This window comes from Rhinolophus hipposideros (genome assembly GCF_964194185.1).
Source record: "Rhinolophus hipposideros genome assembly, chromosome: 15".
Classification (NCBI taxonomy): Eukaryota; Metazoa; Chordata; class Mammalia; order Chiroptera; family Rhinolophidae; genus Rhinolophus; species Rhinolophus hipposideros.
In genome coordinates, this window is record NC_138061.1 from 36,327,314 (window position 1) to 36,351,488 (window position 24,175).

The 24,175-nt window shown below is 32.0% G+C and overlaps 1 protein-coding gene across 3 annotated transcripts in view; it reads right to left on the minus strand.

Annotated features, from left to right (window-relative positions):
* PCDH15 (protocadherin related 15) overlaps positions 1-24,175 on the minus strand; it is an 822,425-nt gene that overhangs the window by 245,877 nt on the left and 552,373 nt on the right. For all 3 annotated transcript variants that reach the window (XR_013995038.1, XM_081075408.1, XM_081075407.1), the window contains exons 12-15: positions 22,898-22,918; positions 19,108-19,242; positions 17,801-17,950; positions 370-563 (exon numbers count right to left, since the gene is read on the minus strand). Coding sequence is in view for 2 of the 3 variants with exons in the window: in XM_081075408.1 (XP_080931534.1) it covers positions 370-563; positions 17,801-17,950; positions 19,108-19,242; positions 22,898-22,918 (500 nt within the window). In the remaining variant the exon portion in view is untranslated. The remainder of the gene's footprint in view (positions 1-369; positions 564-17,800; positions 17,951-19,107; positions 19,243-22,897; positions 22,919-24,175) is intronic.

The window sequence follows — 24,175 nt, forward strand, 5'->3', positions numbered from 1 at the left end:
AGACATTACATGTTATTGCTATGTCTGTGACCTCTGACTATCAACAACCCTGCTTTTCAGTTATAAATTAGATATATGCCTCTGATATTTCCATCTCCCTCCACCCCACCCCACCCCAAAACAGAGACCTGCATCCTTCAGTGAAATCATAGTTAGTTAATTATTTTGTGGTTTAATTTTGTCTTTACTGTCATTTTACCACAATTTAAGGAAATTAGAATATGCAGTTACTGAGAATCCGGTCTCTCTGATTTTCTGATCTAATTTAGATGTTTATAGGATAAAAGAATGCTTGCTGTGCTCCTTAAATTTAATTATGGTGTTAAATAGAAACGATGAAAAGACTGCTTTGGTTCTAATATAAATTACCTTCTCTCTGCAGGAGGAGCGTTATCCGCTGCTTGTACAGTGAGCGCATAGGTCCGCCCGACTATCAATTCCACCCCCGGAGCAATGGTGACAAGTCCTGTCGTTTTATTGATGATGAAGTCTCCCTTATCTCCAATCAGGATTTCATATGAGATCTCCCCATTTGACCCTTCGTCTGCGTCGAATGCAGTGAGCTGAAATTGAAAATCACAACATAAATCCTCTGGGACCCAACTTTTGACTATTGTGTCAGTTTTTCCCCAACACAAGCAACTTGCTTTCAAAGACAAAAAATAAGTAAGGGAAGTTTTCCTGGCATACATACTATTGTTTTCATGAATTGAAGCTACTGTGTTCTGTTATGATACTGAAGCAATCACAGCAGGAAGGATTATTTTTTTTTTTCTTCTGAGAACGATAAAAAAAAAAAAGTTTTTGGATCTTGAAGACTATGTTTAATTTAATATGGGGTGGTGGGAGAAGCCCTAAAGTAAATTGAATATACCTATAGGAAATTTATTTTTTTTTCTATCTTACTTCCTGTTCTTGACACATAAACACATATCACTGCAGACTGAGGCCTGAAAAAAATAAAATAGGTGAAGTTTGCCTTTATTACTCCCATCCATCCTTTTGCTCTCATTTTTTCACTGATTAATGTTTTCCTCCCTGTTTCTCAGATTCTCTTGTTCTCATCTCCTTTTTATTTACATTGGCTTTAGGAAAGATTCTTATAATCCTGTTCACACTGACTTATAAAGGACTGATATGGCCTAGAATATTAACTTTTCAAAATCAAACAAATGCATCTTCAATTGCAGACTATCTAATCAGAAAATTAGAATATTGAGTCCAAGAAATTTCTGTTTTTGAAGAAAGGAATTCAATTTAGAGTCTCTGAAATAATACTACATAAGCAACTATAAGGCTAATTTGCACGTTTATAATTATTTTGAAGCAAATGGTATCTAATTAGTTAAAGACTACATTTGAGTCATTATGTGTGAAAAGAGAATGACCATTATTAATTTCATATAGCAAAATTAAGGCAGTAATAATTTATTAAATAGGGATCCTTGACTTCCTGATAAATATATGTTTACTGAGATAGGGAAATGAATTCTAGTGGGAAATGTTGTAACATGCATCTAACAAACATTCACAGAATTGTCTGTTTTCATCATATCAAAAGTGATGGATGGGGAAAATAAAGGTGGCCTCAGTTTACACCTTAAGAGAAACATAATTAACAGTTTTCCGTTGAATCAAAAACAAACAAACAAAAATAACACATGATTGTAGTAAATAAACTGTAGAAATTTTATCTTATTTACTGATATTTTCTTAGGTATTTCTCATCCCTGAATTTCACTTCTATAAAGTTGTAATTCTTTATTGTTCACGCCTGTGGGTGACTACTGGACACTCTGGTGTACCTCCCTAGATAAAATGAGAATGTGCTATTTACCTTGAAACTTGAATTCAATTTCAAGACACCAGTGTTAATGAATGGCCCATTCAGAAGTTCATATTTGCTGTCCCGATGAAATGTAAACAGAGTGCTTTACACACCTCATCATGCTTAAGGGGATGTGCTGTGCATATGCTATTTCTATTTTTATTATCCACTGACTTTAGAGTGATAATGTGCATAGAAATAGCAGGGATAAGAAAAAAAAATTAGAGCAAAAAAAGGAAATTTGAGAAACTGGCATTCAGCTAAGTCTAAGACCAGGTATTTGCAGGTGGACAGATGCGGTTGCCAGAAAGAAAGGCATTTCATGGAATGATTCTGGGATTTCTGTGAGAATGACAGAAATAATCAGAAAGGCAAAAGGGAAGGAAACTATTTGCAAAAACAGTTAAAATGAACGTTGCATATTTATGGGGAACTATTATTCATGCCAGACAAATTTATTCTCTTTCGTGTGTGGATAAAATTAGAAGAAGGGGATAGCAGAGGAAATATCAATTTTGATTATAGTAAATTACTTAACTCAATGTCTCAGGGAATCTTAATTAAAATTTAGTGCAAATTGCACTCAATATTAACATTCTTTCAGGGACTTACATTGGCTTAAGGAATTTAATGATAAATGGCACTGTATCAAGTTAAGAAGTGTTGAGGTGCCTGTTTCAGGGATGTAGGTATTTTGGCTGGTCTTATTTAACATTTTCATAAATGAGGTTGGAAGGGAGAATAAACTGGATTATAATTAAATCGAAGAAGGCACCCATCTGGGAGGTGCCGTAAATACCAAATGGAACCGTAAAGCACAGGTGATAGAAACACACCTAATATTGCAGAGCCATCCAGAAAAGTTAATAGATTCAGGGACCACAACTAGTGCTGCAGAAACCTTTAGCAACTGTGTTTTCCCGAAAATAAGACCTAGCCGACGATCAACTCCAATGCGTCTTTTGAAGAAAAAATTAATACAAGACCCAGTCATAATATATTATATTACATTACATTGAGATTGCATTGCATTGCATTGCATTGCATTGCATTGCATTGCATTACATTACATTACATTATATTATAAGACCCGGTGTTATATTATAGTAAAATAAGACTGGGTCTTATGTTAATTTTTGCTTTAAAAGACGAATTACAGCTGATGGTCTGGCTATGTCTTATTTTCAGGGAATCACGAAAGTAGAAGTTTAACAAATAAGGCAAAAACAAATTTTGTTTAGGTTACTTAAATAACTTTACCCTATTTTTTTCAGTCTTTTAGTACTTAAAAATAAAATGGTGGATTATGAATCAGCATAATTGAAGCCCAACATGCAAACAAAAATGTTTTGATGTATTAGGTTGGTGTAAAAGTAATTGAAAGGTTAAAATGTTAAAAATAATTTCAAAAACCGTATTTTGCACCAACCTAATAATCATTGGTGGTTCAAAATTAAAAAAAAAGGGAGCTGAGACTCTGACTCTGAATATGCATAAAATGGTAATAACTCTCATGAAAAAATCTGAAACTAAACTATGGTAAAGATTTAATTCAATAGCAACTCAATGACTGTGATCAGTGATCTAGGGGATGATGGTATATGAAGCCCATTCCTAATTTAGAGGATAATTCTGCCTCCTAATTAAAAGGGGATTGAAGGAAATATTGATTTACATAGAGAAGCCAAAGTATGGCTTTACATAAAAGGACAGACACAAAGAATATCAGATCATAAACTGAACAAAAAATATCAAGTTAGAATCTCAAAAAGGAAGCAGGGTAAAATAAAAGTCATAATTGTTACAGAAATAATCACCATATCTAAACTGCAAAAGAAAAGTGTGAACATAGTATTTTCATATTAATAAGTATGTTTTCATTAGAAACAAAATTGATCATGAATATGTGTGTTGACCATTTGGCTTTTTTACCTCCTGGGCATCCTGGATCCTTGTTTTTAATGAGTCCCTCATTTTCCTTTGGGGAGTGATTCATCCCCTTTACACTCTACATCTGGATGGTGCTGACATTTACCTACCCAGATGGGAGTGAGATTCAGGCCTGGACATTGTTTGATTCTAGAATAGGCAGCTACCTAAGTTGCTATAGTGAAGATGACTGCTAAAACTACTGGAAAAGAGTGGCTTTAGTGTTTTCTATGTCTAGACTGGTAAAATAACAATCTGATGTTTATGCTGATCTTCTTGTCTGTATTGGGTCTGCCTAAGAATGAGGCTCAATACAAGACAATTGTTGGGAAATTTGAGCAAATAACATGACAATATTAATTAAAGTGTTTTGTACTAAACATTTAATTTCTTGGTCTCATCTCTATGATATAATAAAGGATTTCTGACTCATATACAGTTAAATGAAAATGAAAGTTAAGCAGATATTGATCTCCTGGAGAGATTATTTGGGAAAGCAACCTAAAACTCACAAGCTACGTAATAACTATGGAGACAGATTTGCCAGAGGAAGAATTTAATTTATATTTGGAAAATTTACATACATAGTTGAACGTCTCTATCAACACTTACACAAATGTATAAGGAAGAAGATGAAGAAATGAAATATCCTTCAAATATTAAATAAATATCAGACAACTTAGGAAAAGGGATGATTATTAATGTATTTGTAGAGGAAATTCCAGCTCTTTACTGGATGAAATATATTCTGATCATTACCAGTGTTTTAGTAAGTTCACTTTTATGCACTAGATATGATAGAGATTGCTATAACAAAACTTTTAAGAAAGTGCCTCAGAAATATGTAACAAGGAAATAATACACCCTGAGTGCAGATGATTTAGAAGACTTTAGAAGCCATGTCTACAGGGCACAAGACTTCCACTATGTTACTGCCGTAAAAGTTATCTAGTTGCCTGTCCTGTATTGTTACTTAAAGCTAAATAATCTTAGTGTTACAAGAGGCCTATTGAGTCTTTTCAGATTGGCTTTCAGGCTGAACCCAAGTCTGCTCCTGCTGGTCAGGCATATTGAGAAATGCATCATTTAGTCATCTCCAGATTTATGCTCTCTGGAGCTTTAATGTTAACCTGTGATGCTTTGAAGCTAAAAAACATACTTGGTTACTAGTTACCCCTCATCTGTTCAGCATATCCTAGGATAATCTAAGATGGTAGCCATTTTAGTAGCATAGGTGATTGGCAAATTTATTTTTCAGGTGTATAATCCAGGACTCCTCCTATTATCACTGCTAACCATAATCATTATTTTTTTTATGGGCCATAAAAGGATTTTTACTGGAGATGTATCTCTTATGTAGGCATTCAACTTTCTGATAAAAATCCATATAGAACATTAACAACAAGACTTTCTAAATTGTTTCTTTATATTGCTTGAGAATTTGGAAGGCTTGTTTCTTTTCTGTGGCAACTTCACCATCCCTTTTGTAAAGGTTCATTAAATTTCATTATTCAGACTTTGAGAGTGGAAACTGGAACTTAATTGCTTTAATGGTGTTGAATTCTCTCATGCTAAACTTCTACCCTCATTACCTCAAATCAAGATTTCCTCAAAGTTGGCTTCCATCAATTCCCATATCACAGGCTTTAACCTGTTAATTTAAGGATCTGGACTTAAATACATTTTCAAGAAATCATGTATTTCATACAATGCCAAATTTAAATGACTCTGCTATGCAGGATATTTCTTCTTTAATTAATTGATACATAAACTGATACATAATTCAGACACTGGTACCCGAAAAATGTGGAGTACAGAAAGAATAGAAAGACTAATTACTGTCAAACAGCTTGTGGTCTAGAAAAGGAGACAGGAAAGAAACATCTTTAATAGAAGTGCTATTTGAAAAGAATAAAAAGGAACAAAAAAAATCCAAAAGTAGGGAAAAGCCTGCAATGACAAAGAAGCTGAAAGAATAAGTGAATGTGTATTTGACTTAGTAAAAGAAGAGAATAAACTTTTTTTTTTTAACCATTCAGTTCCTCCCCTCTCAAATGGCAATCAAATTGGTATCCTTAGTATTGCATGAAATTAACATGCCTGTGGTCATGTCATTCCATCCAATACCATCATATCTTCTTCACTTGCTTGTCTGAGTACTAAGTAGCCACAGAGGCTCATGAAGTGCTAATCAACAATGAAGCCTTCCCAACTATTCAAGCCCTAACAGATATTCTCCCCCACTCACTTCTTGATAAACTCTCATAATATTTTAGAATATTCTATCTAATTTAGCAATTCAATGATGGTGAAGATATTTTCTGATTATTTCATTGTGCAGAACAACTACCCTTTACAAAATATATCATACCCTTTAAAGGTTATGATTATATCTCATTCATTCTGTTTTTCAGAGCATCTAGTTAAAGCACCAAGCAAATCAAAATCTATACACATTAAATAATTTGTCCAAGAAAATACATATATAAAGTGTGTTTGTAACATATTAGGACTTGCCCAACAGCATTTCTGTTTGTTTATTTACCTTGCCAAACTGAGTAAACAAGTTTAGTAGGCTTCCAAGAAATACCTACTGCTTTAATTAGATTTTTTTTATACCCTGTCTTTGAAACATTTCAATAACCGAGTATTTTTCTTTTGTCCAGATGACTATTCTTTGACATTGTGACATAATTTACTACAAGTAGGTGTTGAGAGAGAAAGACATCTGTTTTTTGAAACAATAGCTGAAAAAACTAAATAAGTTTGGTGACATATAGTGAAGGAAAAGAATTTATAAAATTTATTGCACATTTGTGTCTCTTCTAGAGTAATATCAAATTTCAAGTCGATTATCTAGTAAACCAACAATACCTAGATATATAATATCTAAAAAGAACATTGTCAACATTATGAATGCACAACTTTCATGATTTTAAAAACAATAACATACAATTAAAGGTTTCACAAAAAATGCAAGCACTGAGGCATTAATTATTGAAATTGGACCACGGACAGCTTTCACTGTGATTACCCAAAAATATGCTGACCAAATATAAAATAAATTAATTTAATTACATTTACAAATACATTTTCTTCGACAACTGTTCTTCTAAATATATCAGAAAAGGGAAATGGTGATTGAAAAATAATCCATATGTGAAAATAATTTTATTTTCTATACAGAATGAAAATGCTGATGTTTGTGATCACTGTATTGATATCATTAATATTTTCTCTAAGTTTATCAAATGGGAAAGCTCAATCTATACAACATAACTCTTATGGTTTTAAGAGATACAGTTTTAAAAGATGTTGAAAACTCATAATGTGTAATTTGATGATATGAGTCATATTTGTCATGTGTGATAAAGCTAAAATATAATATGTCTTTCTTCTCTATTGCACCAGTAGTTACTTAGGGTCAGAAATACATGTTAGTAGTTCTTTTAATCTCTATGATTTGGCACAGTGCCTGGCAATTTTAACATTTGACACAATAAATGATTTTCCAATAAATGTGTCAATTATTCAACTTTGCCTGTCTAAAAATATCTATAATTAATTTCCCATGACATTTTTTTAGTCAGATTATTTATCCTTTCAAGAACTTTCATGGGAAAGATTCTTCCAGATAATCAAGGTCGAATGTTCTGTGTTCTAAGGATAAATGTTCTATGTTCTAATGTTCTATGTTCTGATTCCATTATATCTGCAGTTTTGTTGATTAATTTTTAAAAATACATTAACTTGATATATAGGTAATTTCCCCACATTCATACAGAAATTATATAACATTTCCTTAACCTATATCCATTAGTTATTTTATCTATTTGTTTATTAAACAAAAAATTTATTAAAGGTCTACTATGTATCAGGTGCTATAAAAAATGTTGAGTATACAATAATAGTGAAAAAAGGAAGAAACTAAGGAGAGGAAAGTCAAAGTCTTTACTCCATTAGAGCTCACAATCTAATAAGAGAAACAGATAGTTAAAAATTATAATCCGAAATTTGAAATGCACCATGAAGAAACATCCTGTGCTCTAGGATAATAAAGGGAGCATCATTTATCAAGGGAGTCATGTAAGGCTTCTTTGAGGAACTGGCATTTGAATTGAGATCTAAATGATGAAAAGCATATGAGCAGGAGTTATCTAGTCAGAGTGGTAGCATTATAATGATCATTACAGAGAGAAAGTGAATGGTAAATAATGAAATTGGAGAGTAATCGGGAGATTGGTCATATAGGTTTGTGACTTTATTTTTCTATCCGTGAAAAATTATTGAAGGAATCAAGAATTGGAATTAGTGATTTGCTTTCAAATTTTACATTATCTTGGGCTGCTAAATGGAGAAGACAGAGAAGGAAATGTAAATAAAGCCCAAAGAAGGTCATTACATTTCTCCAAGTAAAAGCACTGCAGTGGTCCCAGTACAAACTGAAGGCTTACTGGGATAGTGGCAGTGGGAAGATAATTGAGTAGATTTATACAGGAAGTATATGAGGCAAAATTTGCAGACTTGGTGACAGATTGGGAGGTGAGAGTAAATGGGAATGTGTCAGAAATAACCGTTTTCCAGCTTGGGCAATTAAATGAAAGTGTTGCTATTTTTGTAGGTGGGGAATATCATACTTTTGGACAAAATATGGACGATGTAATAAAACTTCAAATTCAATTAAAGTCTACAACATGAGTAACTTATATGAATTAAAAATCATTATTTTGTTTCTATGTTTTGATTCTAGTGCAAATTAGTTCATTTAATAAATTGGTCTTCAGTAAAATGAATGTTTCAAATATCAGAAATAAAATTTAGTACATATGTAATGATGTGTTTACATTTTTGTAAAGTTTGCTTATCTGCTCTTGATTTGTTATTTGCTGAAATAATAAGCCACACCAAGAACTTATATTAATATAACGCTCAAAATGTAATCATGCTATCACAAACACACTAACACTTATCACAGAGAACGATATCATTATTTGATATAAAATAGTCAAAAAGCAATAAAATACTATATAGGCATATCCTAATTTTGTTTATAATGCTGAAAATTATTTAAAAATGATTTTAATATGTAATTTATATGTAGTATTTATGTGTCCTCTACAGAGTACTAAAGGATATACATAACATATAGAAATATACACAGAAAAAAAAGTAAAGAATATTTATAATCATAAATGTTTTATATAACTCATGAAACTGGTTCAATAATAATAGCTGGATAACATTTACACAAGACTTATTTGTAAGTACACATGTGGTAGTATTTTTTATAACCATTTTAATACTCACAACACACTTGTAAGGGCGGATACTGCTATTTTCACCATTTTAAAGATTAACATGTTTTCTAATCTTTAAAAGAGTAAGTCACATAGTGTACAAAGTGACCAAAGGGGACACAATTAGATAGCTGGTACTCAATTCTATTGTTTTTAAGTTGGATTCAACATCAACTCTGCCACTTATCAACTTTGTGAATTTGAACCAAATATTCATCAAAGTAATAACTCAACTTCTTTATAAAATGGGGCATGAATAAGAAATATTTTCAAAGTAATCTGTAGCTCTAATACTCAATGGCCCACTACATAGCATTACCAAGAGAAATGTATCAGAAATATTTTCAATGAAAAGTGTTTTTCCATTATCTGGAGCAGTGTAAGTATAGCCTGGTTGAAGCCGTGAAGTTAGAGAGCATTTTGAGAAAAGGTTATGGAAGGTAACATTTTGTGTATGTCAGAGAGAACTCTTAAGCCAAACAGAAGGCATTCCTGCAATGAGACTTTTTCTAAACTGGCTGAGAGTGCATTAATTGAGGGAGTAAGTTCAATGAGTATTTGTTGAATCATTACTGTGTGGAAATTGTTGGGCTGACCACTGGTGGTATAGAGATCAATGAGTTCCTGTCCAAAATGGATTTATATTTCAGTTAGGTGGATAGATATGGTTAGTGGACATGCTTGTCCACTAACCTTAATGCAAGGCACAGTAAAATGCATAGGAGATAGAGTTGCCATGTGAGAGTATGGTGGAAAGAGACACTGATTTTGACTTGCTAGGAAAATGATGGCTTAGTTAAGAAAGTAACACTTGAACTGTATGTTAATGAAGACAAAAATTGTACTTTGGATCAAACCTGAAAACCTGAGAAAGATGTCAATAGGTCATATTATGGGGAGGATATTCCGTGCTAAAACAAAACAAAAGAAAACCCTCTATATAATTTCAAAGTTAGTTACATAGAGGTATGTAGCTGGAGATGAGACAAATATCTGAAGTATTGCAAAGATGGACTACACAGATGGATTACGTAAACATTCTGGACACGTGTGGAGATTGGACACTTCCTTTGGCAGGTTTTCACGAAGGATGGTGACTTGTTATAACTCATATTGCAGAATAATCATTAGCAGCAATGTGGGGGATATGCAGAAATACGATAATCAGCATCTCCTGTAGTAGAATAATTGATGGCAGTACATAGGCATGGGAAAGGAAATGATGACCGACAGATACATTTTGAAATAGTAGTTTCAGAAACTGGACAATCAGGTGGATGTGTGCAGGTGGTGGAGAAAAATAAGAAACATAAATCTGAGGTTGCTCTCCTCAAGTCTGTGGAACCGAAGATTAATTGGGCCCTTTATATTATGCTGGCCTCCTGGAAAACAGAATATGCTTGTTTGAGTTCCTGCATGTGTCTGTATCTGTGTTTCTGTATTAGACAAAAGATAATGAATGGATTAATTTATCTTAGAATATATACAGATTGAAGTGCCTTTCAAAATCCACACTGCCATACCCAACAGACACCTGTAATGTCAGCTTGTGTTTAGGTCATCACGGGGCATTTAATATCGGGAGACATGAGTATACACAGAAGTAATGATTTAAAATTTGGGAATAGACAAAGTAAAGGAAAATTATGTATTGACTTTTGGAAAATGTTAATATTTAAAGAGTGACAATTCAACAAGGAGACAGCAACAAAGCTACCACAGAGATAGGATGAAAACCAGAGAAGTTTTCCATAAAAGGGTAAAGTTCAGTTTTACATAAATTAGGGATTGGGAAATGCTTTTGTACTTGACAATGAGACATAGATCAAATTAGATTTATGATTTTATATGATTTGAGTGGTATAATATGAGTAAAAGACAGATTATATATCTGTATATATTAATGTAATAAAATAATTAATCAACAACAACTAATCTAGTCCCTAAATTTATCAATCAGTCCAAGATCCTGAATACATCAGAGTGGAATATCAAAGTGGACTAGAAACATGGCACTTTATCCAGGAAGAGTGTTTAAGTCAGGATGCGAAAAGCTTTAAGAATGTTTACAAGCTAAAGGGAAAGAATCAGTAGAGAGGAAGAGATTATTGTAGTAAAAAAAAAAAAAAAGGAAAGAAGAAAGGAAGGAAGGAAGGAAGGAAGGAAGGAAGGAAGGAAGGAAGGAAGGAAGGAAGGAAGGAAGGAAGGAAAGAAAGAAGTACAGAAAGAAGGAAGGAAGAAAGAAAGGGAATAATTACTGGAGCACAGGTGAAGGTGAGGGGAAATTGTAGACTTTTAAGCAGTGAAATAAATACAAAGCCTGATGAAAGAGAATAAGAATTGAAGAATGAAGAAAATGGCAAGAGATGGAAAGAGAAGCAAAGGACTCAGCTCCATCTAGAACTCCATCTTCATGAATTAAGAATTACAGTTTTCAGAGGTACAACAAATGTTGTAAATGTTTAAGTCATTTTTTTCTCCAGATTGGCTGTTTATTAGAGCTGCTTTGTTTTATTAAATACAATTTCTCTAAGTGACTCTGCTATGAGTGGCCCGATTTTTTAATAAAAATATCTCAAGGTGGAATCCCAGCACTCATATTTATAAGAGTTCCTCAGGTAGAACTATGATATTGAATTAAGATTAAGAGCCATTGATTTAAGAGAATTGCAAAAATTTAAAAATAACATCTATAGAGCATGGATTGGATAGTTAACTATGGTTATTAAAATCTACATCTTTAAAATATTAAAATTGTATATCAAAATCTATATCTTATAGTATAGAACAATTGTTTTTTTCATGAAAACTAGCTGTGTGTGGAATGAGACCTTGAGACGACAGAGCATGATATCCATTAGTGTCACCCTGTAGGATTTCACTGATGGCCTACAAAATGGCACTTCATGCGCTGGAAAAAGAAATAATTCTCATGCATGCTAGTAATGTCCCCCTAAACACAAGATGTTCTAATAATCTAATTATACTTCATTTCCAGTTATAAAATGTGCTGATGCTCTTTTATGGCAGTGTTCCCCTAAGTGTGGTTCATGAACCATAAACATCAGAAACACTGTTTCTGTTTATAATAACTGAGCATAAGAAATATAGATAAAGTCAGAAGACCAATTTATAACTGAGAACTTTTAACAAGGACCTAGTTACTTACATCTTTATGACCAAGTTATCAACTTCTTGTAGGCAAGGAGAATTACCTCATCTAAGAAGATAGTGGACTCAAATAATTAAGTAAGCACTTACATCAGGCCAAGATAGTCTCATGGCTATACTGAAAATGAAGATTGAAAATGATCTGATTACAATAATTATAATCTGGTATTCAAGACTCTCCTTGTTGGAGAGTTCTCAATGTCACCTTTGTTTATAATATTTCACTCTTTTTGACATCAGGTTACTAACCAAAAAGGAATCTGATTGATATTCTGTTGGGTTAATGGGGAAGGTTAGAGTTGATGGGGGGGTTATGGGTGGGTAGAGCCTAAGAACCTAGTTTATGACCCTTAAAAGGCATTTACAGATCATACGAGTAGTTCTGCATCATTTTAGTTTAAAGTTTGTCTCTCAGTGAGAAATCCGCATTCTGTTATTTCAAGGTCCTTGGAGGATATTTTATAGCCATACCACTCTTTTACCACATACCAGAAATAATATTAAAAAGACTAATCATAAAGCTTCATCTTGGCATTTAGAATTTTTTTTTTAAATCAGAGGCATATTGACACAAACAACACCCCATCTTTATAATCTGCATAGTTCAGGGCAATACATAAAATGAGACTCTTTAAAAGCAAGGCAAGATCTGTTTTATAAAGAGATACAAGAGAGAAATTAACTTTTCCCTGCAAATGCCAGAGATAAGCTTTAGATCCCGTGAAGCAAACATGTTTTGAGATGGTGTCCTACCACCTAATTGCTATCATTTTCTTATTTATGTTACCCAATTCTCTGCTGGCTGTTTATCTATATAAACTTACCTTTATTTCCAATTGTTTTACTATAGAGATGAGAAATAGTTCTAATTAAATTAATATTAAGAACATGACAGTAACTGTCATTTCTTTATCTGTGTGAACTATATAATTTTGTTCCCTATGAGTGAGTGCCACAGTAAAGATAAATGTAGTTTTCTGAATTTATCAATTGACTAGAAATACAGTAGTCCACACTTATCTGTGAGGTATATGTTATAATACCTCCCAGTAGACGACCAAAACTTCAGATAGTATGGAACCCTAATCAACAGAGGGATCACATCATAGACTGTACAGATGTCTGACCACTGCGCTATACACTTGAAGCTGAAGTAAAATAATATTGAATGTCAACTATAGCAAAACATATAAGTATATATAGTCACGGGATATGGAGTACAACACAGGGGAGATAGTCGATGGTAATGTAACAACTATATAAGATGTAAAAGGGGTAATAGCTTGAGGGATGAGTTATCACTTTATGAGGGGCGTAAATGTCTATTACATTGCTTTGTACACCTGAAACTAATAAAAAATAAAGTACAGTAAAGAATAAACAACAACAACAACAACAAAAATGAATTCTTCGACTCTGCCAGAAATGTGGCAGCAGCTTCTTTATCTCCAGTATTTTTTTTTTTTTGTATTTTTCCATTCAAAACTATTCCTAAATCTGTGTAACCCTCCCTTACTTGCAGTAAATAGCTTTGTGTCACTCATTTCAAGGGATCTCTTGCTGGAGTCTTTATATAGGCTCAATGCTTTCTGACACAACGTGTTGCTGTTAATTAAAAAAAAAAATGTCTTCTTGTCATGTCTTCCACGCACAAATTTTATGCTTTTTCCATTCTAACTAAATGTTTGTCACAAACTGTGTCCATAATTTTGCAGTAGAGACTAAACAGCAAAACTAGCCCAGATTTATTTTTCCTACTTCACAATTTCACAGATTTGTTTTTATCATAAATCTTAGCAACCCCAGCATAACTTTTCTTTATTAATTCAAGAACTTTCACCTTTTCACTTAAAAGAAGTACTTTATGGCTTCTCTTCGGCATATCCGAATGCCAGCATCATTACTCTTTTGCATTGGGGCCATTATACAATAAAATAAGGGTTTAACATAAGCACTGTGCTATGACAGTTGGTCTGATAACCCAGATGGGTACTTAGTGACTAACAAGTGGGTACTGTCCAGAGTGTGAATATGCTGAGCAAAAAGATAGTTCACATCCAGGGCAGGACAGAGTGAGATGGTGCAAGATTTCATCTGGATACTCAAACAGCGTGCAATTTAAAACTTATGAATTTTTTATTTATAGAATTTTCTATTTTATATTTCCAGACTGTGGTTTTAGTAGGTAACTAAAACTGCAGAAAGCTGAACCACAGATATATGGGGACTACTATAAAGGTCAGTGCATTTCCACCTTCCCATTCACTTATTCCTACTTGTCTGTAAGTCTTCCTTTCTTTTATCCTTAAATAAACATTTATAAAGCATCTACTATATTGTCTTTACTGTATGCCAGACACTATGGATGCAGATGTTGTGGCTACAGAAATAAACTAATTACATATTTACTCTCAAGACAAATGGGGAAAAAGGTGGATTTTAACAACATAACAAATGTCATAACCAAGGTATGAATGAAATGTATTGTGGCTGTTTGAAAGCTTTCCCACTACCACATACACAGCAGAGGATATTCACACATGAGGTACACTTTAAGGTGAACTGTTGATACCTAGGCTATAATGTCACCTTTTCTATATCATTCAAGAAAGCATTTCTTTATGCAATATGCATATTACTGAATCATTTCTAATTTATATTAACAATTGCATCATGCAAATTTTGTAATAATTCATCCTTCAAATAAATATTTTCTGCAGGGCTAACATGTCTGGCACGTCCTGGCAAATAAGACACACAGCCATTGATGTCTTGGAGTATTCAGTTTAAGGTGCATGAAACAAAAACGTAATTCAGATGGTAATAGAACTATGACATGATGAGAGAGGTTAAGGCAAAGAGAATGAATGTGTGAGTGAGTGAGTGTGTGTGTGTGTGTGTGTGTGTGCTGGAGGCTATTGAAACTAAGCTTTTAGGGAAGTTCTCTTTTAGAGGTGACATTTTGAACTGGGTCCTGCATGATGAAAATGAATTAGCCTTGTAATATCTGGGATAAGAAGAACATTTTTGATTAATAGAAAATAGTATACAAAAGCCATGAGGCATATTGTTAAGTATTTCTTTCCACACATCTCATATAGATGAGGTAACACAACTGTATCACAATATCTTGGATACAAACTACTGTGTTTCTGGTAGATTGGGCAAGAACATTAACTATTGAGTAAGAATTACTAAGAACTGGCTACTGATACTATGAAGAAATGCTTCCTTAAAAGAAAAATAATCCAAAGGATAAAAACAAGTAATCAAGCCATAAATAGAAGGGAAAGAGATAAAGGTAAATGAGATAACATGAGAAAATGAGAGATAGTTCCAGAGATAGTTCAGTAGGACTGAAGCATACATATAGGAATAAAGTGTCAAAGATAAAGCTAGAGAGGAAAAACAAGTACCATAACATGAAGACTTAAGTATATTCCTTATAAGAAACTCATACAACGCAACAACAAAAAAAAACAGACAATTCAATTAAAAAAGTGGGCAGAGGACATGAACAGACACTTCTCCCAAAAAGACATACAAATGGCCAACAGATGTATTAAAAAATGTTCAACTTCACTAGCTATTAGGGAAATGCAAATCAAAACTACAATGAGATATTGCCCCATACCTTTTAAAATGACTATCATCAACAAGACAAATAATAACAAGTGTTGGAGAGGCTGCAAAGATAAGGGAACCATCATACACTATTGGTGGGAATGCAGACTGGTTCAGCGATTATGGAAAGCAATGCGGAGGTTCCTCAAAAAATTACAAATAGAATTACTATATGACCTAACAATCCCTCTCCTGGGCAGCTACTCCAGAAATCTGAAAGCATTTATCCATAAAGATATATGTATTCTGGTATTCATCGCAACTTTATTTACGGTGACCAAGACATGGAAACAACCAAAATGTCCTTTGATAAATGATTGGATGAAGAAGATGTGGTATATAGACACAATGGAAGATTACTCTGCCATGAGAAAAGATGAAATATTGCCATTTGTGACAACATGCATGGATCTTGAGATTATTATGCTAAGCAATATAAGTCAGAAGAAGTCGAGAACCATATGACTTCTCTCATATGTGGGATATAAAGCTGAAAGGAACAAGACAAATAAAGAAACAAAAACTCATAGACACAGACAACAGTTTAGTAGTAACCACAGGGTAAGGGGGAAGAAGGGGATGATAAAAGAGGATAAAGGGGGTCAAATATATGGTGATGGAAGGAAAACTGACTCTAGGTGGTGAACACACAATGTGATATATAGATGATATATAATAGCATTGTACACTTGAAACCTATATAATTTTACTAACCATAGTCAACCCAATAAATTCAAAAAAGGAGAGAAAAAGAAGACTTAAGTATATTCTTGAGGTATTTAGACTACTTTTTAAATACTCTGAACAATTTATCTAATACTAAGATATACAGACATATAAATTTATTTATTATTATGTATTACATATTATACTATTAAATATTATATATTATATATACAACATATCTACCTATAATATGATATGACATGATATATATTATATAAAATATTTAGTATTAATAATAATTTGGAGCCATTTAAATACTCTAAAAAGTATACAGAATCATGGCTTTCCTGGCCTGAGACAAGCAACTTGAAATTAAGTCTGACTCTCAGATTTAGACAAAAATCTCGATCAGTAGTTATTACTGAAAACCTTGGAGTTTTGTTTTGTTTTGTTTTTAATATTGATTACTTAAGTGTTGCTCATAGACCTTTAGATCCAGGAAAGCTGAAGAAAATCTCTAAATAATTTTCATATACTGACTGTTTGGAAAGTATTATAGTAAAATATATTCCAGATTTCTAAAACTCCTCAGGGAAATTATTATTACTTCCTTATGATTAATACTCAGAATACTCAGGATACAAAAACTATATATTTGAAAAAACTTACAATTTATCTAAATGTAGTAAGTACAGTTAATAATAAAAATAAGACAAATTCAAGGATAAAGATTTTGCCAGATTTCTGTGTTTTCCAAGATCCATTTACTATCTAATATTAATTTTCCCTACTGTCATAATTCCATTTTATGTCCAGGTAACCAATGTCTAATAGCATTTTCTGCCAATTTATTAATGCATTCCTTTATATTTATCATCAGGGAAAATTCAACCCATTTCTACAGTAATTCAGTATAATTTGAACTTTTAAACTACATGTCTGATACTTGACTCTTAGTATATTAAATACACTCATTTAATTAATTACTTAAATATACTCAGAATACTAAATTTTAATAATCATATATAAGCAGGCCAAATGAATATGTTTACATTTAATATCAGGTTTATTTTACCTGATACATATTAATACATATTACATATTACACAATACATACATATTACACAATACATATTAATATAATTTTATTTGAAGAGTAAACATAAATTTAAAACTTTTTAAGCTAAAGTATGCCCTATAATAAGTCTGAACTGCATTTTCCTTTTTTAAGCATATCTTAACCAGAGCTGTTTGGATTGTGTCCACTTATTTTATAGGTAGTTACCTGTATGACACTGTCTCCAGGGCTCATGTCTGTATAAACGAAGACATCATAGGATACTTCAGGAAAGGTTGGAGTGTTATCATTTGCATCCATTATCCGAATATTGACAAAAACTGGCTCGCTTTCTTGCACACCATCAAAAGCCGTAATCTTTGAGGGTAGAAAAACATATTTAATAGAAAACTCACGCAAACATAAACAGTACAGAATGACTCTTACATTTTAGGAATTTTCTTAGCAGCAGTTGCTTTTATAGCTAACACACCTGTATCTGTCAAAAAGTAAGTGCTCGAGATATGTAATTTTTTTTCTAGAAATTCACAAAAGTTTTAAAGGACTAATGGGCATTAGTTAATAGTAATATCTTAATTACTTCATTAACATTTTAAGAAAGACTAACAAAAACTCAGTGCTACAATACAACTTCTTTGTTTTGAATGTTTTTTTAAAGTCCACTCTGTATCAGTTTTAACTGTCCCTTTAGGATTTCTTGGAAGCTCTGGTTTAAGGTCTTCCCCCATGCAGGTTTCACCAGAAAGAACTCTGTAAGTGCTATGATCAGTAAGCTTCTATCAGCCTTTTTTCCCTCCTATCTCTGAAGATCAAAAATTTGGATTCACATCTTTAATAATCTTCCTTTTGTGTTCTTCATCAACCTAAGATTTCTCCATCTCAGTACCACTGACATTCTGAGGCAAATAATTCTTTAGGTGGAGCGCTATACTGTGTATTATAAGATTATTATAAGATATTAAGTAGCAACCTTGATGCCTATCCATCAGACTCCAATCGCACAGCCTCACAGTAGTGACAACCAAAAATGTCTCCAGACAATGTTAACTGTTCCCAGGAGAAGGGAGGAGATAAGGTGGGGAGGGAAGCACAGGGATCATCCCCCATTGAGAACCACTGGCTTAACCCTTTGACAAAATTAAAAATGTAATAACAATGAAATATAGTAAAATCAAGTTTAGAAAATAAAATAATTGTTTACTTTGTAGATTCTGTTGCATAATATCTCAATGGAAGTCAATCATGAGTATACGGTGAAAAATGAAATCCCCATTTTTTTTTTTGTTATCATCTTGAAAATTAAATTTCTTCTGCTGGAAAGAACGATAACACAGCTACACAAACTTATGAAGAGGAAAAGGAGATAGTCATGTGAAGAATTTATTATTATTGATATTTTCTATGGTATTAAATTGAAAATACTGCATGTCTCTTCCCAAATCATTAAACTTTTTAGGTTTACACAGACATCTGTTTCTGTTACAGACACATACATACATATAAAATCTCTTTACCGTAAAAATGTAAGTTTGTTGTTCTTCCCTGTCCACTGGTTGAAGTAAGGTGAGATAGCGAGTGATACCAGTCGGCGTGACAGTGAAGACTGATGCATAATCATTCAGGTAAAGGTAAAGCTCTGGATCTTTTGTCTTTGAAAAAAAAAGCCATTATTTAAAACATAGACTAAATAATGCAGCTATTAGTTCACTGCCTAAAAACTATTTTGTCAAATTTATTACAAAAAATGTACATAACTATAATATGTTTTTTCTAAAGAAAATAAATATTTCACTAAATATGTACTCATTAATCTAAAAGCAATGACTCATTGTGTGGAAAACAAAATACTGAAATAAGGACGAGTATAATTAAAGTGAATAACAGGAAAAATAAGAAGAAGGATAGAATAGAAAACAATCTGATTGACTTTCCTCTTATTGGTTATTTAATATCAATATTTTTCAAAACGTCATTGGGCTCAACAAATAAGAAATAAATGCAAAAAAATGAAATTGGAGCCAAGAATTTTAGCTGTAGGATTTTACAATCAGTTCATTTGTAGTAATAAACTGCACATATAAATATTACTATCTTGTTACTGTGTTCAATGCAAAATAAAAATAAAATTAGTTATGTATAATTCATTATCTACAAATATCATGTCTTATAAAAGAGTCTAGACAAAAATTATATACACATAATGAAGAAGTGATGGCAAAAGTTCAAAAGAGAGATAATTACTGAGCAGTGGAAACCCTTCACAATCTTACTGCCATCTCTGAAAGACAAAGTATGAATCTCTGCAGTGCAGAGAAAGAACAGGGACATAACGTGGGGAGGCTTGAATTGGTGTCTGCATAGTGGAATAAGAAAGCAGGTGGAACAAGTAAAAGGGAATATTGTGAAAGAGTGGGCTTATGAGCAAGGTTATGAAAAAAATAACAAAACGGATATACAGGGAGGTAAGATGTTTTATAGATTATGGCAACTTTTAAAATACTTTGTATAGTATGATGTGAATGTGATTTAATATCATAGCTTAATTTTCTGAGTTTGGTATCAAGGACTAAGGGCAGAGTAGAGAGACTGGAATTTGATAAACACATGCTAATTTGAAAAAAAAATAGATTTCACATTCTAAAAATTTCTATGAAAAAGAGAAATTGGAATGCACACAACTACATTTAAAAATTGGGCATAATTTTATCCGCAATATAATTTATACATCTGAAGTTTCAATATGAGTTTATTTCAAATAACTTTGAAGTGAATAGTTTAATTTGAACCTGATACAAGTTGTGTGTTTATAATATCTCCTTACGAGGTATTACTTAGATATAATATCATGGTAGCTTCTATGTCCATGATTTTGATGTAAGATCAGGGTGCTATATTTACCCTGAAACAACAGAAATTAGTATTATAGATAAAATTTTTATGGGTCTAGTCAATATAAAATAATAAAAGTTGTTAAGTGATGTAGAAAGTCAAGAAGATTTACACTGATATTTTCCAATAGGCACTTCAGTTGTTTTTATTTCAATGTCATTTCTCAAATTGTTTAGCATGGCTACAAAGCTGGGTATTTTGATTAATCAAACATGTTAGCTGATAAAAAGTTAAATTATTTATTTTTAAAAATAAGTTCAAAATATTTACAACTAAACATATTTTGAACCACATTTTGAGATTCTTTTTATTTTGTTATACTTTAGAATCAATTGTAATAAAACTAAATCATAAAACTAAGTCAATTTACATTTTAGCATGCAGTTTTAATTAATAAAAACTAAATAAGTATCAATGCCATTTTTTAGTGTTTATCATTGATTTTACCTAATCACTACATTTTCAAATAGTTTTTTTTTCTTTTTTCTTTGTTTTATTTATTCTCTGTGTGTATCAATAATGATACTAATGAACACAGCTTCCTTTACTCATACCTTTACACTAACAGTAATCCAATTTGAAAAAGTTTGGCTATGTAACTTGCTTACCAAATATTCACTTTTTTCCCTTTATTAAAATCCTTCAGTTATTCCTTACCTCCTTTAAAACTAACTCTCTCTCAATGTATTTTGTTCCATTCAACTGTAGATTCCGTTAGTAAATGAGATAGATATTTTCATTCCCACACCACATGGTGTAACCATTTTTTTTTACGTCTGTTACTCTGACAATGCAATACTGCAATGAGTGTAGAGTTGTGAACCAGTGGTTCTGTACATGACTATAGTCTTACATGGTTGTGTCATAAAAAACACCATTCATTTTGCCAATTTGTGAAAGCCATAGATTTTCTTTTTGAAATGCTTCCCATCTGAAAATGACATAAACACCAGGACTCCATAAACAGACTCTCTCATATTTGATAAACGTAAAAGACTTGATAATTTAATTGTCTCTGCTTCTTGAGTCCTTTTATAATAACTAGCTAGAGACTACAATAGCTTTTCCCAGAACTGAACTTCATTTGTTTCATGTAAAAAAGATAGTGTAATACTTAAATCTAGCATTGTACATGGCATATTAAGCATATGCTAATCTGTACCGCACAATTAATCTCTGATTAAAATATAGTTTTTGAAGTTTATGATTTTTAAAAATAGTATCCTTTTAATGTTTATATATAGCATACAAAGATGCTATTGTTAAATATCTCTGCATTTCTTTAAGGGCTAACATTTAAGAAGACAGATTGTGAAATGTTCAGCCAATTTACTCAAATTTAAAATTTTATATTTATCTGTAGACATAACACGTTTCAGGTAGGGTATATTATGATTGTAAATGGACAGATAATGCTCTGGCTTAATGTTCTGATAGGGACAATAAATTTTATGTTGTCCTTGTGTCTATAAATTTATTTAAAATAAATATTAGTTTACTATATCAATATGTACACAGAGAGATCGTTAACAAATGTTATTTTTCCCATTGACATAAGTAATATTATTTTGCTCTACAGTATACGTTCAGTATATACCTAAACTATGAAATCTTATTTCATTGATTTCTGGATTATTTTCAGGGAGGGTAATAGAAACTCTAATGTTCATTCACAGCACAGAAAAACAAATGACTGTTAAAATAAACATATGTACAAATGTAAAGGTTGACAAATGTATGAATGTAAAATTTTAAACTTCCATCACACAGAAGAAATGCGTTTAAACATGACATTTTAAATACGTTCAAATATTGCATTTGAAATCAATTTTTGGTTTCCAGGGGAATCAAACTATGATGTCACACACACACATGATTATATTCATCCTTATATATATGCACATACAACACTGAAATGTGTATATATATATATACAAACATATATACAACATACAAATATGTGTGTATATGTACGTATACATACTTATGAGCATACAAATTATAAAGCATAACATGGAAATTACAAAAAAATTAATCTCACCTGCCAATATGAATGGATTGACAGTAATCGTCTGAAGTAACCTGTTTAAAAGGGTACTTCAACCTTAGAGACTTTCATAAGAATGCAGTGATGGATTATTAATGTTTGTCTTGGACTAAAAAAAACATTTAATAATTAAATAGTCTTAAAGTTACATGCAATTTGAGTTCTACATAATTTTGTTCTACTATAATGTAAACATGTTTGAATCATTTATATATACATATGTATATATATATAGTTATGGTTATAGACATCTTTATAGGTAATAATGAGTAACTGCCTACTTGTTTTAGTGGAAAATGAAAAGAACAAGAAATTGAACCACAGCAATTAACAAAAGAATAAACACAAAGTCAACACCTAGTACTTACAGGAACTCCGCCAGGTGGAACCTACGTACAAATTAAACATGGAAAAAATAATGTAAATATAAATGACCACAAACATAGATACGGCATACAAGTGTACACTAGTAAAACGAACAAACAACCAAAAACAACAAAATAATATTTTACAAGGTATATTTTTTCTTACTATTCTGACATGCCATAGCATACATATGATAGCATAATAATATTTATTAAGCATATAAGTACATTACATTTTTAAGATTGTATTGTATTACATTTCAAAGATACCTTTGTGTTGAACCAGTAACACTTCATACAGGGATCTGAACTGACATGAAATTGTAAGTGAATCAATGTCTTTCTACAAACCAATGTGCAACCATTGTTTATTATTCCCTGTTATTGTTTTATAACCAGTATTTAATAATTGACTTTTAGTGGTTCTGCTACTGAAATTCTGGAGGTCTGAGGCATGATTCTTAAAAATCTTGTGCATTACCTTCTCTAACTATATACCAGACTATTTTGAAGCTACAAGATAAAAGTAGTTGAAAAATATGTAAATGTGATTGACATATATGTTATATGTGTATATGTTCATATCTGTTTATTTGTAAAAAAAGAACATTAGTAAAAATAATTTTGTTCACTTTTTTATCAGAAGGACCCTTAAGAGTCATTCAGACTTAAAATCTACACTGCTAATAACACCAGAACTCACCAATCCCCACCACTATTTCTTAAAACATTGCCTTATTTTCCACAGATTTAAAGGAAGAAATGCCACTTAATTTTTGGACTACTAACATCAAGTCTGACCTCCTCTTGGCATTTGCCTTTTGGCGTGGCTGTTCTTGAAGCAACTCCGGAGAACCGATTTCTGCAGTGACAACTTCTGATTAAGCATCAGTAAACCTGATGTTTACTCTCCATTTCTGTTGCTGAGACCTATGTGTGGTGACATGTCTCTTTCTATACTCTTAAATCCTTTTTCTCTATTCTGAATAATTTCACTAATTCTGACTCAAAATCAGCAAGTATTTACCATATAGTAAAATTTTTGCCTGTGAATGAAAAGGCCTTGGAATTGTATTTTGTTATTTTTGTTCTATAAACCTAGTAATGGACATATTTTACTTTCTGAAAATAGAGAGTGCTTGACCTGGGAAAAGAGACGATTCTGAAGGGCATAAGCTCATCTTCAAACTTATTAATGACTATTTAGTTAATTATTCTGTGTGCTGGCAAATGGAAGATATGAGGATAAATGGATGAGTTATAAGAAGGCTGGTTTCAGCT